At 48.7% G+C, this 21,967-nt stretch overlaps 1 protein-coding gene across 1 annotated transcript; it reads right to left on the bottom strand.

The window, feature by feature from the left end:
* Nucleotides 1-1,140: 1,140 nt before the first annotated feature.
* Nucleotides 1,141-21,958, bottom strand: dnaaf9 (dynein axonemal assembly factor 9). The gene is made up of 37 exons (XM_062469523.1): nt 21,796-21,958; nt 21,290-21,369; nt 21,032-21,157; nt 20,820-20,944; nt 20,588-20,684; nt 20,176-20,282; nt 19,834-19,911; nt 19,468-19,569; nt 18,787-18,842; nt 18,267-18,402; nt 18,100-18,181; nt 17,953-17,989; nt 17,712-17,796; nt 17,209-17,285; nt 15,435-15,479; nt 15,260-15,305; nt 14,971-15,082; nt 14,707-14,777; nt 14,360-14,407; nt 14,141-14,231; nt 13,828-13,931; nt 13,543-13,686; nt 12,160-12,245; nt 11,800-11,901; nt 11,568-11,685; nt 10,512-10,600; nt 10,081-10,215; nt 9,312-9,437; nt 7,349-7,386; nt 7,110-7,245; nt 6,681-6,767; nt 5,848-5,954; nt 5,560-5,634; nt 4,013-4,203; nt 2,316-2,381; nt 1,978-2,071; nt 1,141-1,313 (listed from the first exon to the last, which is right to left on the bottom strand). The coding sequence occupies exons 1-37, from the start codon at nt 21,849-21,851 to the stop codon at nt 1,207-1,209; spliced, it is 3,462 nt and encodes a 1,153-aa protein (XP_062325507.1). The 5' UTR covers nt 21,852-21,958; the 3' UTR covers nt 1,141-1,206.
* Nucleotides 21,959-21,967: the final 9 nt, after the last annotated feature.

The following is a 21,967-nucleotide window of genomic DNA, read 5'->3' on the forward strand; positions in this document are numbered from 1 at the left end:
AGCCCCCCCCCCCCTCCCCCTCCTTGCGCCGGCATGAGTGACCTGGGTCACACTGCTGGGTCACACTAACATGAACACATCTAGCGCAGGACTGTGTGGCTCGTCACACACAGCAGGCTCTACTGCCTGGACGGACAGACGGGACCAGCAGTGTTCTACTCCTCAGATCCCAAACCCATTCAGGAACCTTGAATTTGGGATGTGGTGGTGTTCACATAGACCCTCACCAGCTCCGGGAGCAGAAGGCCGATCCGACACACACTCCCAACATCGTAGCAGCAAATTACAGGTGGCCAGCCCGGTGGCCCCTCTGGTCAAAGGAGAGATGCTCATTTGACGCTGGATAACACTGCTGCCCCCATTCTGAGAGAAGGCTGTTAGGATTCATTAAGACATGCAGAGAGATGCCAGTCATGTGACTGCTTCTACCGTAGCACAGTTTCACAGAGGACACCTAGAGAAGACAAGCCCCAGAAACATCTACGACTGAACCCCACACCCTCCCATCAGGCTGCCCCCGACACCCTCCCATCAGGCTGCCCCCGACACCCTCCCATCAGGCTGCCCCCCACACCCTCCCATCAGGCTGCCCCCCACACCCTCCCATCAGGCTGCCCCCCACACCCTCCCATCAGGCTGCCCCCCACACCCTCCCATCAGGCTGCCCCCCACACCCTCCCATCAGGCTGCCCCCCACACCCTCCCATCAGGCTGCCCCCCACACCCTCCCATCAGGCTGGGCTGCCCCCCCCCCCCCACCTCTCAGAGCAGCAGACAGGTGGGCTGGGGCGAGGGTGTCACCGGACCCCTCCCCTGGGCCCTCCAGGATCACATGGCCCACATGCCTCTCCAGGAATAGAGCCTTTAATTGTCCAATTACAGTAAACAGAGCCCCATCAGATGGTGTGGCTGGGGCTCTGCCTGGATGGGGCTCTGCCTGGATGGGGCTCTGCTTGGCTGGCTGGGTGCCTGGCTGGCTGGGTGCCTGGGGCGGCTCAGGCTGAGAAGGGCAGGCAGGGGGACAGGTTCATTTGGACCCGTATCCTCACACCCACAACAACCACCATCTTAGCGGAGAGTGTATGGTGGCCAACCCAACCCCCCACCCCCTCCCTCCTCCCCCCACCCCCTCCTCCCCCCACCCCCTCCCTGGACCAGCCTATGGATGGACATGCAGGCTGGGGGCAGGAGGGCGGCGGGGGGCGTCTAGGGGTCGAACAGGTCCCCCAGCCTCTGCTGCTCCAGCTGCTGGTTGAACATCTCGATCGCCTGGTTGGCCTCTGTGATGTAGTCATTGATGAACTCCTCCATACCTGAACACGGATCCATGTAAGGTACACAACCTGCAGAGTGACGACACACCACAGACCCAAAGACAGAGTGACCACAGTGACAGAGTGACTACAGACAGAGTGACCACAGTGACAGAGTGACTACAGACAGAGTGACCACAGAGACAGAGTGACTACAGACAGAGTGACCACAGAGACAGAGTGACTACAGACAGAGTGACCACCGTGACAGAGTGACTACAGACAGAGTGACCACAGAGACAGAGTGACTACAGACAGAGTGACCACAGAGACAGAATGACTACAGACAGAGTGACTACAGACAGAGTGACCACAGAGACAGAGTGACCACAGAGACAGAGTGACCACAGAGACAGTGACCACAGTGACAGAGTGACCACAGAGACAGAGTGACTACAGACAGAGTGACCACAGAGACAGAGTGACCACAGTGACAGAGTGACTACAGACAGAGTGACCACAGAGACAGAGTGACTACAGACAGTGACCACAGAGACAGAGTGACCACAGAGACAGAGTGACCACAGAGACAGAGTGACCACAGAGACAGAGTGACTACAGACAGAGTGACTACAGACAGAGACAGCATGCTGACCAGACCAGTTCAGGGATAGTAAATAGTCATGAACAGAAGTTTAAAGATGATAAAACGCTGCAAGGATACGAGGATGGCAGTTCATTTTCTCTCCAAAGATGTCGACGTACTGGTGCCCGTTGTAGAAGTATCCCGGAGGCAGAGGCTCCAGGTGTCTTCTCACCTGAGCACACACACACACACACAGGAGATAACATGGGCCTGCTAGCATCTGAATACTGTTACCACTACGCACCGCTGATCCTTGGCTCTTCTGCTGAACTTTCTTTTTTTTTTGCACTACACCTTACATAAAAGCATTGGCAATAAATGTAAATATAGACCTGCTGTAAACACCTACAGTAATAGACTTATGGTTGGGGTTAGTGTTGGGGTTAGGGGTAGGGTTGGGTTTAGGAGAGACTCACATGGATGGCGTTGATCTCCTGGGGAGTCAGGCTGCTGTAAGTCTTCTTCATCTTCCTCACCTCCTTCTGAAACACAAACCAAGCTGAGACTGTGTATGGTAGGAGATTACAAACCAAGCTGAGACTGTGTATGGTAGGAGATTACAAACCAAGATGAGACTGTGTATGGTAGGAGATTACAAACCAAGCTGAGACTGTGTATGGTAGGAGATTACAAACCAAGCTGAGACTGTGTATGGTAGGAGATTACAAACCAAGCTGAGACTGTGTATGGTAGGAGATTACAAACCAAACTGAGACTGTGTATGGTAGGAGATTACAAACCAAACTGAGACTGTGTATGGTAGGAGATTACAAACCAAGCTGAGACTGTGTATGGTAGGAGATTACAAACCAAACTGAGACTGTGTATGGTAGGAGATTACAAACCAAGCTGAGACTGTGTATGGTAGGAGATTACAAACCAAGCTGAGACTGTGTATGGTAGGAGATTACAAACCAAGCTGAGACTGTGTATGGTAGGAGATTACAAATCCAGATAAGACTGTATGGTAGGAGATTACAAATCCAGATAAGACTGTGTATAGTAGGAGATTACAAATCCAGATAAGACTGGGTATAGTAGGAGATTACAAATCCAGATGAGACTGTGTATAGTAGGAATTACAAATCCAGATGAGACTGTGTATAGTAGGAGTTTACAAATCCAGATAAGACTGTGTATAGTAGGAATTACAAATCCAGATGAGACTGTGTATAGTAGGAGATTACAAATCCAGATGAGTCTGTGTATAGTAGGAGATTACAAATCCAGAAGAGACTGTGTATAGTAGGAATTACAAATCCAGATGAGACTGTGTATAGTAGGAGATTACAAATCCAGATAAGACTGTGTATAGTAGGAGATTACAAATCCAGATGAGACTGTGTATAGTAGGAGATTACAAATCCAGATGAGACTGTGTATAGTAGGAGATTACAAATCCAGATGAGACTGTGTATAGTAGGAGATTACAATCCCAGGGCACCCATGACTCTGACCACTGAAATGCTGTTACCAACTATGCATTTCAGATCCTGGATTTTCTGATGTACTTTCTAGAAACGCATACATGTCTCTTTGGCTAAAAGCTGCCAGTCTGCTAAATGAAAAACATGTAGAACAAGGTCATGTGACCCTGCCCTGTGCTGTGTTTTCCAGGAAGGGCCATGTAGTGTATTATTTTGTTTGTCAAATTCTTTGTTTGATTATCCGTTTATATAGAATGTCCTGTTCTGTTAGTCTCTGTCTCATGTCATATACCGGAGGGCCTGTGTTATATTAGCCTAACAGGGGGTCTGTGGGAAAGACTGGAAACGCTCACCACTAGCAGTAAACAAAACAGGGGGTTTATTACTTTATGAAAGGCTATACGAAGGAAGACGTTGCTTCATTATAGCTGTCCAAGTCATCAATAAATGTTCAGGGCGGGTGCTCAATGGTTGAACAGATAGATAATGACTGAGAGCTGTTTGGGGGTATTTAAGAAGCATGTTGAGGACAGACTGTATCAGAAGCTGGGAGACGCTGTTTGGGCGACTACGTTTCGAATCACCATCGGATTCCTCGGCCAGATGGCCCTGTGTATTGTTTTATGTTTGTGTGTCATAGTTGTGTTTGTTTAATGAAGACTTGTTCGAAAGTCATTTAACTGTACCTGCTTGACACACAGACGCAGCCAATCCTTCAGGCCCTCCTGAGAAAGCCCCACCCCTGAGAAGAGCAGGAGGCAGCCGGTTGGCTCCTGGTGCTGTGGCGGCAGGTCGCTGTGGCTGGCGCTCTGCTGGGGGATGATGCTCAGCATCCCGGTCACAGCGCTGTAGCTCACCTCCATCACCTTCTCGGAGTCTGCAGGAGGGGCACGTGGGGGGGGGGGGGGGGCAGGTTACTGCCTGCTCAGCAGAGAGCCAGCAGCTCCTCACACCACTGCATGCTGGTCAGGCGTCCAGGGCTCACACACAACCCTGCTCACTCCCACAGCTCAGGTGCACCACCACAGAAGAAGTGTTTGAAAACTGAAAACAGGTCAACGGAAGAGATGCAACACAACTGGATGTATCATGTACCCTGACTGAACTGGAGAAATCAATAAGAACCAGACAGACTAGACTTAACAATGTGATGCCAGAGAACTGAAATCCACCAAACACTAAGGGAATGCGATGGTTAGAATCACACACCAGACCAGACCAGACCAGTCATCCAGGCCCAGTCATCCAGGACCAGCCACCCAGGACCAGCCACCCAGAACCAGTCATCCAGGACCAGCCACCCACTCATAACACATTCAGGACCAGTCATTAAGAACCAGCCATCCAGGACCAGCCACCAAGAACCAGCCATCCAGGACCAGCCATCCAGGACCAGTCACCAAGAACCAGCCATCCAGGACCAGCCACCAAGAACCAGCCATCCAGGACCAGCCATCCAGGACCAGTCACCAAGAACCAGCCATCCAGGACCAGTCACCAAGAACCAGCCATCCAGGACCAGCCATCCAGGACCAGTCACCAAGAACCAGCCATCCAGGACCAGTCACCAAGAACCAGCCATCCAGGACCAGCCATCCAGGACCAGTCACCAAGAACCAGCCATCCAGGACCAGCCACCAAGAACCAGCCATCCAGGACCAGCCATCCAGGACCAGTCACCAAGAACCAGCCATCCAGGACCAGTCACCAAGAACCAGCCATCCAGGACCAGTCACTAAGAACCAGCCACCTATAACCAACCATCCAGGACCATTCACACAGGACCAGCCATCCAGGATCGGTCATCCAGAACCAGCCATCCACTCATGCCACATTCACGACCAGTCATCTAGAACCAGCCATCCAGAAACAGCCAGTCTAGTCAGTCCTCATGCAACAAGACAGGAAGTCTCAAATGAAGGAGTGCAAACTAGGTGAACTAACAAGCCACTGTGGGCTGAACTCTAAAGAAACAACACTTACAGACACTGTGGTAAATCTCCTACCGTCAGTCATTGTTGCTTGCCTTGGAGGCAAACTTTGCTCTAATAATTCCCAAAACTGGGAAACGCAAGAACAGGTCAAACATAGTACAGTACATTTAACAATGCTACATAAACTAGAGGCAGACCACACACATATTTAAAATCCTACTATCAGATGCCATTTGCCTCATCATAATGAGATAATTATTCAGACAAACATGTTTTTGTTGCTGCATGGATGTTCCTACCAGAGAATCGGACTTTCCCCAGGATGTTGTAGATGTTTCCTCTGAAGGGGTTGGGTCTCAGGGAAGACTTTAACTCTGAGGTGAAAAACAAAACATAAAACAAAGAAAGGAGTCTGTGATTTAACCGTGTGCATGTGTTATGTTTTTGATACTGTAGTTTGCTAGATGCCTGAGGGGCCTGGAACATGACAGCTGTAGTGGTGTCCTGTGCTCGTGAGAACAGCCAGGCTGGAGGAGAGGAAGTGTGTGTGTGTGTGTGTGTGTGTGTGGGGGGGGGGGGGGGTGTACCTCTGCAGCGGGCCAAGAACACAGTCCTCTCCAGGGGACGCACGAACACCACACACTGCTGGGTCATAGACATGGAGCCAGAGCCTGAACTGAACCTCCCCTTACACCTGGAACACACACACACACACACACTCTGAGTGTAAATACACACCACCCCTACCACTTTGATACAACGGTAGTTTAAAATTAGCAGTGAAAACATGTTGAAATCCAAGGGCAGCCCTCGCCGTGTATGCAGGCTTAGCAGCAGTTCAAGCTAGGCTGAGCCCTGAGGCCTGCTGTGAGACAGCCTCCAGGGAGAGGCTGTGCACATGGCAACAGCTTGTTACCGGGCTGCCTGGAGGCAGCTGCTGCTGCAACAGGAGACGCTCTCTCGGACTCTGGACACATGCACTCCTCTACACTGAGCTGGGCTGAGCTGTCATTCAATGGACAGGGGAGAGGTTGGATGGACAGAGGAGAGTTTGGATGGACAGAGGAGAGGTTGGATGGACAGAGGAGAGTTTGGATGGACAGAGGAGAGGTTGGATGGACAGAGGAGAGTTTGGATGGACAGAGGAGAGTTTGGATGGACAGAGGAGAGTTTGGATGGACAGAGGAGAGGTTGGATGGACAGAGGAGAGTTTGGATGGACAGAGGAGAGGTTGGATGGACAGAGGAGAGTTTGGATGGACAGAGGAGAGGTTGGATGGACAGAGGAGAGTTTGGATGGACAGAGGAGAGGTTGGATGGACAGAGGAGAGGTTGGATGGACAGAGGAGTTTGGATGGACAGAGGAGAGGTTGGATGGACAGAGGAGAGGTTGGATGAGCAGAGGCGATGGAGGACCTCACCAGCCAGGGAAGAGCAGGTATCGAGCTCTCAGCATCTGAGCCTCAGAGAAGCTGCTTTCAGACAGGATCAGCTTCACGTCCTCGTTCCTGGAAACGAGACAAACGCACATTGGAACAGCTCCTCAGGGCAGAAATCAGGAGCAGTATACAGAGGAGAGCCAGGTATAATCCAGATGCATACACCTATATTCCAGGTGCATACACCTACAGTATATTCCAGGTTTACAGACCTATAATCCAGATATACACACCTATAATCCAGATGTACACAACTATAGTCCAGATGTACACACTTATAATCCAGATGTACACACCTATGATCCAGATGTACACACCAATAATCCAGGTGCATAAACCCATATTCAAGGCTTGCACACCTACAATCAAGGTGTCCACTGTATATTCCAGGTGTATTCTCTGTGAACGTACCGGGTGACGGCACCTCCTTGGGCGAGGATGAAGGCAGCGCTGGGATTAGCCGAGCGCACGAGCTGCTGGACGTACAGCAGGAGAGGGTGTTTCTGTTCTGACGTCAGGCCCGTGAACACAACAGTACTCACTACGCCTGAGACACATGGGAACAGCAGGGGGGTTAAGCATGACTGCTCTCAGATCCGATCCAGATCAGCGGCAGGTCGGAGGGGGGGAGGATGGCAGAGGAGACTCACCTTGGCTGCATTGCTCCAGCAGTTTGGGGAACGCATACCTACAGGGAGGGGAGACACAGTCAGTCACAACAGCAGGATTTCTACTGCAACAACACATCGTCAGTAGGGTAAAACGAACCTGCCTCACGACGGTCTAAACCCAGCTCGCGTTCCCTATTAGTGGGTGAACATTCACGCTTGGTGAGTTCTGTTTCACAATGATAGGAAGGGCCGACATCGAAGGATCAAAAAGAGATCCTACTTTCAACGCTTGGCCGCCACAAGCCAGTCAGATTACTACACCAAGCCTTGAGCCTTTACCCTTGTAGAGGGACTATGATAAACCAGTCCTTTACCCTGGTAGAGGTACTATGATAAGCCAGTCCCTTACCCTGGTAGAGGTACTATGATAAGCCAGTCCTTTACCCTGGTAGAGGTACTATGATAAGCCAGTCCTTTACCCTGGTAGAGGTACTATGATAAGCCAGTCCCTTACCCTGGCAGAGGTACTATGATAAGCCAGTCCTTTACCCTGGTAGAGGTACTATGATAAGCCAGTCCTTTACCCTGGTAGAGGTACTATGATAAGCCAGTCCTTTACCCTGGTAGAGGTACTATGATAAGCCAGTCCTTTACCCTGGTAGAGGTACTATGATAAGCCAGTCCTTTACCCTGGTAGAGGTACTATGATAAGCCAGTCCTTTACCCTGGTAGAGGTACTATGATAAGCCAGTCCTTTACCCTGGTAGAGGTACTATGATAAGCCAGTCCTTTACCCTGGCAGAGGTGTTTTAGGAGGCGGTTTATGCCATCATCACAGGTTATTCTGTTTTACATTTTGATATTCTGTATTTGTATTTGTTTAGTTTCCCCTCCTGCACAGGACACGTCTCCCAGTGAGAGAGCACACAGTTCTGCCCACACAGAACTGGGCTTGTGTTGTTGAGGAGTGTGACGAGCTGTACAAGTGAGTGCATATTTATTTGAGCTACATAATTTCACTTCCTTGCCACTTAATAGAAGCATTGTGAACACCAGCATCATTCAGCAGACACAGACAACAACCCTGGTTATGTAGTCATGCTGTTCTTTACTGTTTTACAGTTTAGCCATAGAGGAGCCACATCATCATCATCAATAGCCCTTAAGTTTATTGGCAGTAAAAACAACTTTGTGTGGAATCATATTCAGGTTACTTGTGTGTACTACTGTCTCAATCCTAACTATACAACCTCACTGTTCCACACCATTTATGGGAAAACCTCATGACTTGCAATTGAAAGAGCTGTCACTTCAAATTTTCATCCGTTAGGATATTTCATAAACATTTGACGTTAATATTTAGAGTGTTTGGATGAGGTAAGTGGCCCACACCCAGTAACACCATGTGCACTCTATCACAACACATAAACAGAAAGGCAGGGCTGATCTGGCTGGGCTCAGACTACAGGGAGCCGAACATCTTAAACCCTGACAACAGGGAAAGACTGGAGAGGAGAGGATCTGTCTCCACAGCAGACGCCCGTACAGAGGCCAGACTGGGGGCACACACCTCCGTGCTTTAATGATGGGCCAGCACCAGACCACCATCCATCTCATTCTTCTCTGGGACTTCCTCCAAGCCACCCAGGGTCACCTGATCATTTGATCATTGCTGATGATGTGGCTGTTTTCTAGCACCAGGGAACCCTGACTCATCTTAGGTGAGGAGGCAGGTGGAGGATAGAGAGAGAGAAGAGGACAGAGGAGGCAGGTGGAGGAGAGAGAGAGAGAGAGAGAGAGAGAGAGAGAGAGAGAGAGAGAGAGAGAGAGAGAGAAGAGGACAGAGGAGGCAGGTGCAGGAGAGAGAGAGAGAAGAGGACAGAGGAGGCAGGTGGAGGAGAGAGAGAGAGAAGAGGACAGAGGAGGCAGGTGGAGGAGAGAGAGAGAGAAGAGGACAGAGGAGGCAGGTGGAGGACAGTACAAGGAGAGAAAGGAGGCTCACCTGTGCTCCATGAAGGAACTGAGGGGGTCAACGCAGGCTGTAACCGCCCCGATGGAGAAGCATGCCCGGACCACGGGGTCAGGATGAGAAAGAACAGCCTGGACCACCTCCAAAACATCTGTGTATCTGGAGAAACAGAAGAACAGGGACATCACACCATCATCTCCATGGCACCATGTTAGCTAGAGACAGAGCATCCCCCTGACTAACACTGCGTGCTAGAGACAGAGCATCCAACAGGCTAACACTGCTGGTTAGACAGAGCATCCAACAGGCTAACACTGCTGGTTAGACAGAGCATCCAACAGGCTAACACTGCTGGTTAGACAGAGCATCCAACAGGCTAACACTGCTGGTTAGACAGAGCATCCAACAGGCTAACACTGCTGGTTAGACAGAGCATCCAACAGGCTAACACTGCTGGTTAGACAGAGCATCCAACAGGCTAACACTGCCTGCTAGAGACAGAGCATCCAACAGGCTAACACTGCTGGTTAGACAGAGCATCCAACAGGCTAACACTGCTGTTTAGACAGAGCATCCAACAGGCTAACACTGCTGGTTAGACAGAGCATCCAACAGGCTAACACTGCTAGTTAGACAGAGCATCCAACAGGCTAACACTGCCTGCTAGAGACAGAGCATACAACAGGCTAACACTGCTGGTTAGATAGAGCATCCAACAGGCTAACACTGCTAGTTAGACAGAGCATCCAACTGCCTGCTAGAGACAGAGCTGCTGGTTTGTATGATAAGGTGGCAGTCTTACCCTGGGGTGAGCAGCAGTAGGCGGGGCTTGCCCCCAGACCCTCTCTGGCTCTGCAGGAGGTTGGACAGGAAGCTGTGGAGGTGCAGAGCGGAGAAGGACTCACTGCTGTCTGGGCCTGGTTGGTACACCACCCACCTGGTGACACAACACACCATCCGTCACAACCTGTTACTGCTGCTGCACTGTGCCAGGTAGCTGAGATGGGATTATTTTGAACTGCATCACAAATATAGATCATTCCTTGACTGAAACCACCAAAATTATGATTGAAAAATTCATTGTGTATTATAATATTAGAACTATGCACTTTTCTTCTGTATTTTTGAAAACTATTTCTATGTTACAATAAAAGTGTGTGCTCCATGAATAAAGTGTTAGTGTACTGTAGTGTTCCCTGCAGGACCTGTGGAACAGGCAGGGTGGCCTCCTACCTCCCACACTCCTGGCTCAGGTGGACCAGGTAGTTGCTCAGACGGTTCTTGTGGCTGCCTGGGAGTCCAGTTAGAATGGTTATGACCACCTAGGGACAGAGACCCCCACTGGTCAGACATGGACTCCTTTCCCAGCCCTAGTTTAAAGTGGTCAGACTCCAGTCATGTTTAAAGTGGTCAGACTCCATTCATGTTTAGACTGGGCAGACTCCATTCATGTTTAAACTAGTCAGACTCCAGTCATGTTTAAACTGGTCAGACTCCAGTCATGTTTAAACTAGGGCTGGGAATCGATTAAAATGTTATCATCATGTAAAACACTAAATTAAATGAACACAATTAAGTATACTTTAAATAGAACATTTTATGAAATCTCGTGAACTGTAAACAGTCTCTCCTGGGAACTACAGAATAGTCATTCACATCAAATATATGCAGCAAGTTTATAAACAACAAAGTGTTTAAGTACACGTTGAATATTTAAAGTTTAAACCCTGAAGGTTATCAAAAATACTGGATCAGCTTAGAACTTCAGGCAATAGTCCAAAAGAAGTAACGTAGATTGGCAAGGCTGTCCTGTAGCCTCGCTAGTAACGTCAATAATTCTCGGGTGTTTTGCTTTGATATGATAAACTGAAGACATATTGCTTCGATGGTATTTGAATTTGGCTTTGCAAATTGTACACACCACTTTAGTTTTGTCCAAATTGCCATCCGGATACTTTTTAAATGTAAACTTTCCTCCTAAAACTCCACCGTTGTGTTTCTCCATCATGCAGGGTGACTTGGCTCCGGCACTCACAACAGCCACCATAACTGGAAGTGGTTAAAACTGAGGTGCATAGTGTTTGTAATAGATGCAAAAAAGGTCTTGCATTAATAGCGCTAAATAATTTTTTATGCGTGAAACATTTCAAATTCATTGCTAAGATTAACGCGTTAACTTTCCCAGCCCTAGTTTAAACTGGTCAGACTCCAGTCATGTTTAGACTGGTCAGACTCCAGTTCAGTTAGTCTTACATGGTTGTTTCTAGAAGGAGGCTGGTATGAGCTCACCTTGTCCCCCTGGCCAGTGAGTGAGTTCCGGGGCTCAGCTGTGGGGAACAGCGCCCCCAGGTGGTCGTTCTGTATGGGCTCCTGACCGACACTGCTCAGGGCAAAGTGCTGAAGGAACCTGGAGGGCAACACAGGTCAGTCTACATTTCCCACAACCAGCTAGGATCTGTAGTTTATTATGGAATCACCACTGATATCCTGTGAAAACAACCAGGTATGAATGGGTCCTCACATGTCCTGCTCTGGGGCTTCAGAGTGCGAGGTCTTGAGGCTTCCTCTGCGCTTGGCTACCGGGGGGGCGTGACTGTCATGGAGCCTCTGCAGTCTGGAGTGCCTGCAACATGTGTGACCATAATTACACATAGCATAATGGAACTCTACTGGCACAGAATGTGTGTGTTTGTGTGTGTGTATCACACTGACAGAGTGTGTGTGTCAGACAGTGTGTGTGTGTGTGTGTGTCAGACAGTGTGTGTGTGTCAGACAGTGTGTGTGTGTGTGTCAGACAGTGTGTGTGTGTCAGACAGTGTGTGTGTGTCAGACAGTGTGTGTGTGTCAGACAGTGTGTGTGTGTGTGGGCCGGTCCTCTCACATGTTCCTCTCCTCACAGGTGAGCTGATCCCTCTCCACCTGCAGCAGCTTCAGAGCAGAGTCGCAGCCCTGCCACACCGACAGCACCTGCAGCACAACACATCCGCTCAGACACCACAACATGTTTCCAATGACCGGCTCACCTCCACACCTGCGCTTCCATAGCAACTACTCATTTTCTCCACACCTGGGCTTGCTAACGAAGTTCCGATTTGTTATCTGTGTACATTTTATGACCACTAGCCTCCGCTTCAAAACGAGGCGAGCAAGATGTTAGAGAAACACTATCCTTAAATTTGTGTTCATAGGTATGATGGATTTACTTTTTTGAGACCAATATTCAGCTATTTCTGCTGCCAATTCACTTATGTGCTAAGCTAGTTAGCTAGCTAGTGGTGTAGCATGAAACTGCCAGACCTGAAATGTTCCAAAACACGAGAATGGACGAACCAACGTTTAGGCTAGGGTTTAACGGGTTGTCGTTTCTAATATTTATAGTAAGTTAAAACCCAAGGTCAACAAGGCATGTGAATTCAGCACCTTAATGTACAACAGGGTCCAGGTTGAAGGAGTAGGTGATGCACTGAGAAGCAGCCCAGCAGGGCACTTTGAGCTGGGCATGGAAAATGCCAAATACTGGCTTTAGAATGTGCCAGAAGCCGCCAAATTTCTAGCCTGGCTCTGCCCTCCTTCGTACTTCCGCTCAATTTGGATTTTGCTTCTGTACTAGGTCTGGCCATGAGGTAAGTAAGTCAGATGTCTCCGGTTAATTTTCTACCCGCCAATCAGCGAACAGAGGGAGTGTCTGTCGTGCACTAGTTTGTGTTGTAGTTCCGTAATGGCGGCGGAGAAAGATGCGAGCGAAGCCATTCGGTCCGTTTTGGCAACGCTGCCGAATATCCATAAGCTAAAGCCAGAGCAAGAACAAGTTTTGCTGAGTTTTGTTGGTGGCCATGATGTTGTGGCCCTCCTCCCCACGGGGGTCGGGAACAGTTTGATTTTCCAGCTACGGCAGCTAGCTCTGTTACAGTAGTGGTGAAGGAATTGGCTAAGGCGAACGCTAGCGATTGGTTATGGCAGATCAGAGTGGCTCTGGGCAGATCCAATAGTTTTAAACTTCAACAGAGTACCCGCCTACAAGGAAGTCAACGCTTGTCAATGGAGCGAGGCCAGACTCTCTGTACAAATGAAATGTACGAGAGTCTGGTTAGGACCAGGCTACCAAATTTCGGCTTGTACGGACAAACTTTGTTTCTCCAGGGTGGCATCCCCCTGCATCCCCCTGGCTGGCTAGTTCCCCCTTGGCTGCATATCCTTGAGGAAGGCCCTACTCCAGTCCATACATGTAGGGGACCCAGACAGGAGGTCTGACAGCGGCCCTCACCTTGGAGTAGAAGTCCTTGTAGCCCCTGGTCCTGGGCTCCAGGGAGAAGACCAGACAGCAGTCGTCACTGTGCAGAGGGAAGGGAAGGTGAGGCAGCAGAGCGCTCTCGTACTCCACAAACAGAGAGGCCACCGTGCTCGAGTCCTGCAACACACACACACAGCATCATTACACACACACCACAATTACACACACACACACATCACAAACATTCAAGACACATGTAACACTTATCGAAGTAGAAAATGTCACGTTCCAGCATCACAGAGGGAAAGCAAAGCGTACCACATGGTAGAACTTGATGGTGCTGATGAAGGTCTTGGCCAGGGTGATGCTGCCGTACTGAGGATGGACGAAGAGAAGGCCCTCAGAGAAGAAGCTGATCTTTCCTACAAGCAGAACATTGTCCACACACAGCTGAATAACATGTATATAACAGAACTGGTGCCTTTCTCAGGGCTGGACAGCTGGCTGATATTAAAGTAGTATAACATGTATAACAGTAGTATAACATGACTGGTGACTTCCTCAGGGCTGGACAGCTGGCTGATATTAAAGTAGTATAACATGTATAACAGTAGTATAACATGACTGGTACCTTCCTCAGGGCTGGACAGCTGGCTGCAGGAGAACACATATGCTGGATCTGCTCCGGTCAGACGGCTGCCCAGACAGGTGCTCTCATCTCCCTGGGTCACAAACACGCACACACACAAATATTAAAGAGACACAACATTCCGGAATAACACCCACACACAGCCAGACCCCCCCATGCTGGGTGGCCATAAGACATGCGCGGTGTCAGAGCAGAGCAGACCTGCAGCAGGAGCTGGGCTTGTTCAGAGTGCTTCACATCCGACTCCACCTGAGGACCACAGCAACACTGTCAAACACGGGGTGTGCACACACCATTATACATGACGTGGTGTATTGCTAGCAATATGACCCACAGAAATGTTCTGATTTTATTTCTGCATTTCTATTTGACAAAATGTATTAGACATGTGTACAATCACATTGGTAGCACGTACACCAAAGCACAGGGCTGAAATGGTCTTGGATATAATTCAATACTAATGTTGCTATCACGCCATATTAGACTAGCGCAAACTGGTTTACAGTCAGCTTAGTTGTTTTATATTTGCAACCCATTAAGCCTCTTACCAGCCAGCAGTTGTAGCGAGGCACCGTGGTCGTCAGGATGCTGTAGCAGCTGTCTGAGCACACACTGCCATCTACAGGAGAACACAAGCATTACTGCCATCTACAGGAGAACACAAGCATTACTGCCATTTACAGGAGAACACAAGCATTATCTACACTAGAGTTCCAGGACATTAGAGTTCCAGGACACTGGAGTAACAGGACACTGGAGTAACAGGACACTGGAGCTATGACCAGGGTTACAGGGAAAGAGGGATGTATTGCCTTTCTCCTGGATATTGATGCGAGAGTCCAGGAAGGACTCAGAGAAGACTACAGATCCCAGGTTTCCTCCGCAGCATTGCAGGTCTGGGATGTCGTACACAGTCATGGACGCCTGGCAGGGGACAGCATGGGGTCACAGGGATCTCTCATAACTCTCACTCGTTTCAAAAAAGTGACCCATACCCAAAGTTAGCTAAATACCAACCCCCTTTTGTCACGTTCAACACACTGCTCAACACACTGCTCCACGCTCAGACAGTACGGATGCAGTCCGATCTAAAGAACTTACCGTTTTGATCAGGAACCGGCTCTCTCCGTCACTTAGAGGGACAGGTCTGAAAGGAGAAGACGTGACCACCTTCAGTACTCGTGGCTGGACATGCAGTATCTGTGGTCAGTCTAAACACACCACAACACTTCCATGCAGTCCAGACGGCTGGGCTCAGGCACGGGCCAGGACTCACCTTCCTTCGTTGTTCACAGCCTGGATGCTAAACACCCTTCTAGATCTAGAGGAAGCCAAACAAGACATTCAGTTATGCTCTTAGGAAATCAGGGATTTCTTATTTTGTGATGAGCTTATGTTCATCACAATCAGTAGATCTGCTATTGTATTAACACCTGCTTATGTGTTGTATGTGAAGAGGTCGGTCCTTAAACCACTGATCAGTTAACAATTAAAGATAATGATTACTTTATTACTTTTATACTGTTTGTGATGTTCTGAATATAATAAACAATGTTTGAGCTATACCTTGCAATATTAAGCTCATGAGCACATAACCCTTGGTTATGTCCAGGAGAGAAATATGCCGATCTATTAATTATGTTTCTTGTATTATTGATAAACTGTCCTTATGCTGTTTTCTTATGCCTGCATAGCCATAAGTTAGTTATTTGTAAGGTGCGACTAGGAAAGGCCTGTGTCACTAATGTAAGTCAGAGGTCACAATATTTCCCAAGTGTATAATGTCATGCAACTTTGACTGAGGAAAATAGAAGAAACTTCAAGGCAGTTTCTAGGAGCCCTATCTAAAGACCTAAACAAAAGCTATCTAGCACACATTGTTCTTTTCTGTGCCTGCAAAGGCTATGCTAATCATCTTGTATCCTCCCGTATTGTGATACTATTTAACTCCCTTGATTTCCTGTATTCATTGTCCAGTCTTCTGTGATACTCAACTTGAGTATATCAGACACCTACACCTTACATATGTAATAAATACGTTGATTTTGTCCTGTAACTATTCCTTAACTATTCCCTTTAGTGAATCGGTACTTTCCGATCAATTGGGTATTATCTAATACGTCTTTGTATGCAATTAATCATTCACATATTGTATTCTTACTGTGATTGTCTCCATCTGCACTTGCCTATAATACAGTAACGAACATCTGTTAGCTAATTGCTATCTTTGTTTTTGGCTATTCACTGTAAACGCAGTCCTCTGACCTTCCTCAGAGATACTTTGCTAGTACCTCTGTGTCTGAACTGGTAATTTTCATATCAAGAAGTTTGTTAAACTCTCTTTAGAGTTGTCTGTCCACTGTCTAATACTTAAAAACCCAGAACCTAAACTGACAAGTCACACTGTTCTAGTGGAAACAGACTGAACTTTCTTCCACAGCGTCAACACAAAGAGGATCAGAGTAGAGGTTTTCAGGTGATGAGGCTGTGTTGTCTGAGAGACAGCGAGGTGATGAGGCTGTGTTGTCTGAGAGACAGCGAGGTGATGAGGCTGTGTTGTCTGAGAGACAGTGAGGTGATGAGGCTGTGTTGTCTGAGAGACAGCGAGGTGATGAGGCTGTGTTGTCTGAGAAACAGTGAGGTGATGAGGCTGTGTTGTCTGAGAGACAGTGAGGTGATGAGGCTGTGTTGTCTGAGAGACAGCGAGGTGATGAGGCTGTGTTGTCTGAGAGACAGTGAGGTGATGAGGCTGTGTTGTCTGAGAAACAGTGAGGTGATGAGGCTGTGTTGTCTGAGAGACAGTGAGGTGATGAGGCTGTGTTGTCTGAGAGACAGCGAGGTGATGAGGCTGTGTTGTCTGAGAGACAGCGAGGTGATGAGGCTGTGTTGTCTGAGAGACAGCGAGGTGATGAGGCTGTGTTGTCTGAGAGACAGTGAGGTGATGAGGCTGTGTTGTCTGAGAGACAGTGAGGTGATGAGGCTGTGTTGTCTGAGAGACAGTGAGGTGATGAGGCTGTGTTGTCTGAGAGAGCGAGAGCGAGGGGGAAGACCTGAGAGAGCTTCGGTACTGGGGTATGTTCAGAGAGTCCAGGGCCTGGAGGAAGACTTGCTCTGCCACAACCTGCGCCTGGAAACAACACGTCTGACTCGGTTAGCACCCTAATGGCAACAGTGACTGCACCAGCAAACGTGTATTGTATTTAAGATCCCGTTGTGCCACTGTCTCATTAGAGACTACCCACAATATGTGTTTGTTGCACTTTAGATCTGAAGTTTTTATTGCCGTAAATGAAGACATGTTATTGTTGCACTGTGGATGAAATATCATTACTGTTTCAGTGTACCTGGTAGCTGACGTGTGATGTATGTATGGTTACTTTGTACTGTGTCTGGGAAATATCCAGTTTCTTGACTTAGACCACCGAAATCCTGTTAGAGCTATGCACTTCTGGTCCTTGATTGTCTGCAGTTTTTTTTTGACATGCTCTATGCGTGTGTTGCTCTGGATAGACGCGTGTGCTAATTGAATTCCAGTGTGAGTGTGTGTGGCCACCTTGTCAGTGCTGGAGGAGCAGCAGTACGTCCTGATGGCGGCCAGGACGGCGCGGACCGCGGCACAGTAGATCTGGGACAGAAGCCTGGAGCAAACAAACACATCACATCTGCTGCATTCGCAGAACCGAACAATGCCTTTCAAATACACCTGGCTCTGCCGTGGCAGACCGGATCCTAGGCGGCTCTCCCGAGCCGCCACGGCCCCCGAGCAGGGGGCCCCCCACAGACGCAGTACTTACAGCAGCTCTGCCTTGGGCTGCTGCGCGCTGTCCTTCCCTGCAGGAGACAGCACGTTAACACTGGGAGGCCCGGACGCGCACTGTCACGCATGAACGCAATTGCAGAAAAAATCGGCAATTGCCAAAAGCAAGGGGGGGGGGGGTTACCTAGGTACGGTGTGTGTGTGGAGCCAAAGAAGTAGGTCCGGGAGCAGGCGAGGGGGGCCCTGGGAGCCACGCACTGCAGGACCTGGGGGGCCGGGGACAGAGAGGGGTAAACCAGACAGCCTCAGGGTGAGCGTGTGTGGGCCAGGCCGCCGGGGCATGCTGCTCACCATGTGGCGCGCCGTGGAGCCCGCGGGGCCCGTGTTGCGGACCTGGTGGCCGTCTGACGGGAAGCTGAAGCAGTAGCTCTCCAGACTCTCCCTGGAGGAGTGGCCTCCGAACAACACCAGGGGCTGCCGGCTGTGGCTGGAACGCACACAGGTATAACATCATGATGCACACACACACAGGTATGACACCATGATACACACACACACATGTATAACACCATGATACGCACACACACACACACAGGTATGACACCATGATACACACACACACATGTATAACACCATGATACGCACACACACACACATAGGTATAACACCATGATACACACACACACACACACACACACACACACACATAGGTATAACACCATGATACACACACACACACACACAGACACACACACAGGTATAACACCATGATATACACACACACACACACACACACACACACACACACACACACACACACACACACACACACACACAGGTATAACACCAAAATACACACACACAGCCCTACCTGGTGTCTGCTATGTTGCTGGAGATCAGGCCATGGGAGAAGTAGCTGCGGAACGCCTGGGGATCAGAGAGGAGACATTGTGAGTGTTCTGTAAGTTGTGCGTCTGTCACGTCAGGGTTTCCCGCAGCACTTTTCAGTTAAGGCGGCCACCTAAGCAACACAGGCCTGCCGCCTTAACTACCTTGTTTTTTTTAATAGCGATATCCGCCATTGTCCTGTTTTCTCCCTTCCATTCCAAACCTCGACTAACGCCAGTCTCCCTTCTCTGCAGAACGCATTGGAGGAAAAAACGTTTGCGCACCACCCCCCCCCACTCCGCCGGCAAACCCCACCCTACCACCTTAACTAACACATTTTCTGCAGCAAACCCTGCACATTAACACTCCCCCGCCCCCAAAAAACTCCCCTCCCCCACAGGTACTCTGTAGAGTGGTCACATGATCCCTCTCGTCCACAGGTACACTGTAGAGTCGTCACATGACCCCTCTTGTCCACAGGTACACTGTAGAGTCGTCACATGACCCCTCTTGTCCACAGGTACACTGTAGAGTCGTCACATGACCCCTCTTGTCCACAGGTACACTGTAGAGTGGTCACATGACCCCTCCTCTCCCACAGGTACTCTGGTGTCACATGTCATCCTCAGGGTGGACCTGGTGTGGGTGTGTGGAGATGTGTTACCTCCCCGGCCTGGGACTCAGACAGCTCCAGGATGGACAGGTGGCTCTCCACATCCAAGCTGGAGAAGAAGCTGCTCCACTGTTTCTCAAAGTTGACCAGGTCCTGCAAAAACACAGAGCACACGCTATCTTATTTCTGACCACATCCTATCTCCACATCCTATATATGACACGTGCTGGTAAAAAAAAGTTGCATATCGGCAATCTTCAAATCGCACTAGGACTCAGAAAGGTGATGTTTTTTTTTATTTTTTTTACAACATCACAGTAACAGAACTGAAATGTTTCAAATGCGCTAAATATTAACTACAGTGTTGTTTGAACTGTTCGCTCGCTCGAGACACGAGAGAACTTTGTGTCGTGTCACCTCTGTCAGGAGGGTCTCCAGGGAGACGGCATCCAGTCTGGTGTAGATCTGCCACAACTTCTCACTCATGTCCATGAGCTGGGTGACAGGAGAATCCACAGACACAGTCAGCTGAAACTGCAAGCACAGAAACCTCCAGGACCATGCACTACCTCTACCTGTCTACAGGGGGGGGGGCTCTCGTAGGTACGAGTCAGGAGATAATGTACCACTCTACTAGAGCTACCCATCCCCATGCTCTACCACTGAACTACAGTAAACATGGCTGGAAGATGGAGAAATGAACATGATTGGTCCACAATCCTGACCACTGCTACCCCTGTCTCTGTGTACACCCTGTACCTTATATTTCATGGTGAAAAAGCTTCCGCCTCCAATCCCATCCAGAGCAAATGCCTGTATGATGGGCCACTTCTCCATCATGAACATGTCAAACTTCTGGATGTGTCCTGCAACAAAACCAGGGCCAATTCAGTTACCAGGCAGTTGTCACGGTAATTACACTGTAAATACAGTTCAGGGGTCAATCAGACCATTAACATAAGCAAAAACACCAGTAACAACACCATTAATAATTATAACACCAGTTATAGTAATAACACCAGTGATAGCAATAACACCAGGAAGTTATCAAACAAGTATGAGCAGTAATAACACCAGTAATAACACCAGTAATAACACCAGTAATAACACCAGTAATAACACCAGTAATAACACCAGTAATAACACCAGTAACTCCGGTACTCCAGCCTACCCCGGGAACTGTACGGCACTCCGATCCGGCTGCAGTCCTGCACCATGCTCACAAAGCTGGAGATCTTGAACTCCTCTGCGGCCTCCTCATCCTCATACTGCACAGGAGGAGGAGGGGTGGGGGGGAGGTCAGACTCCACACTGCACGACACCCAAGGCACTGCTAACTATTAACACAATATACACTTGTGTATTGGCGTGAAAGATTGCCAGGAAGTGAGAGGGTTAGTGACCTCTGCCTCCGTCATGCAGTAGAGATGGAGGTTCCTCCAGTGGGAGATGTAGGCCAGCAGGTAGCTGTAGTTCACAGGGTTGCAGTACAGGTGAACACTGTCAGCCTTGATCAGTACTATCACGTCTGGGAACCAAGCACAGATCCAATTACCTTGTGTACAAGTTAACTGATTTCAATGTATACAAAAATGTCAAAAGCTTAGCAACGCACCATCGAGAACTTCTTCTGGAAACTCTTCCAGAATATTTTCCATATTCAGGTGGTTCTTTTTATATAGTCCGTAGAATAGATAGTTGGCCAGTTCACTACAACCTCCATTATACCTGCTATCAATACCTGCAAGACGAAGAACATTGTCATTGATATAGGATAATCACGGGGTCATTTACATGTGAGACCCTACTACTTCTCATACTGCTGGTCAGGAGTATGTCAAGTTAGTTAACGTTGCTTAGTTGGCTGTCTTACCCAGAGAGCACAGGATGCCGTCTGGCGTGACATTACTTCCATCACTGAGCAGAGCCTGCACTTGCCGAAGACGAGAACAGCTGGGGACAGGGAAAACACATTACACTGTATCCAGCTGTGCCGAGTTAGCTGTCGCTACCTCCTGATTACACCAACACTCGGTGATTTGCTTAATGTACAATCCGCATTGAAATGATTCTTGGAGAACGAATTTGAATAATTCCCAACCGTTTTTTAATCGGTCGTTTTAACCAGATATTAATACAAAAAATATCTGCATTGAAGCTAGCTAATATTAAACATAAAGTGGTCCAGCTCTTTCTGTGTAGATCGTACAAGCTCATTGCTAGCCAGTAGCTAGGCTAACAACCATCAACACAGACCGCATCAACAAACTGAACAATTGCACTAGCTTAGCTCTACTAGTCTGCTAGCACGTTAGCTACTGTAGCTAGCTAAGGTTAATACTGCATCGCATTTTTTACAATACAATACATCGATGTTACCTAACAGCAGGGCTCATGGATGGATATTTTCCGTTTATCCTTCGTATACCAGACATTTTAATTGTCGTCGGGAGGTCAGGAAACGGCTTTTTATAATCTATTTGTATTTTTCAGGCCGTTAACATTTTCCCCATCATTCTTCAGCAGCACGGTCAGCCTGGGAATTTAGTAA

This window comes from Osmerus eperlanus, chromosome 9 (genome assembly GCF_963692335.1).
Source record: "Osmerus eperlanus chromosome 9, fOsmEpe2.1, whole genome shotgun sequence".
NCBI lineage: Eukaryota > Metazoa > Chordata > Actinopteri > Osmeriformes > Osmeridae > Osmerus > Osmerus eperlanus.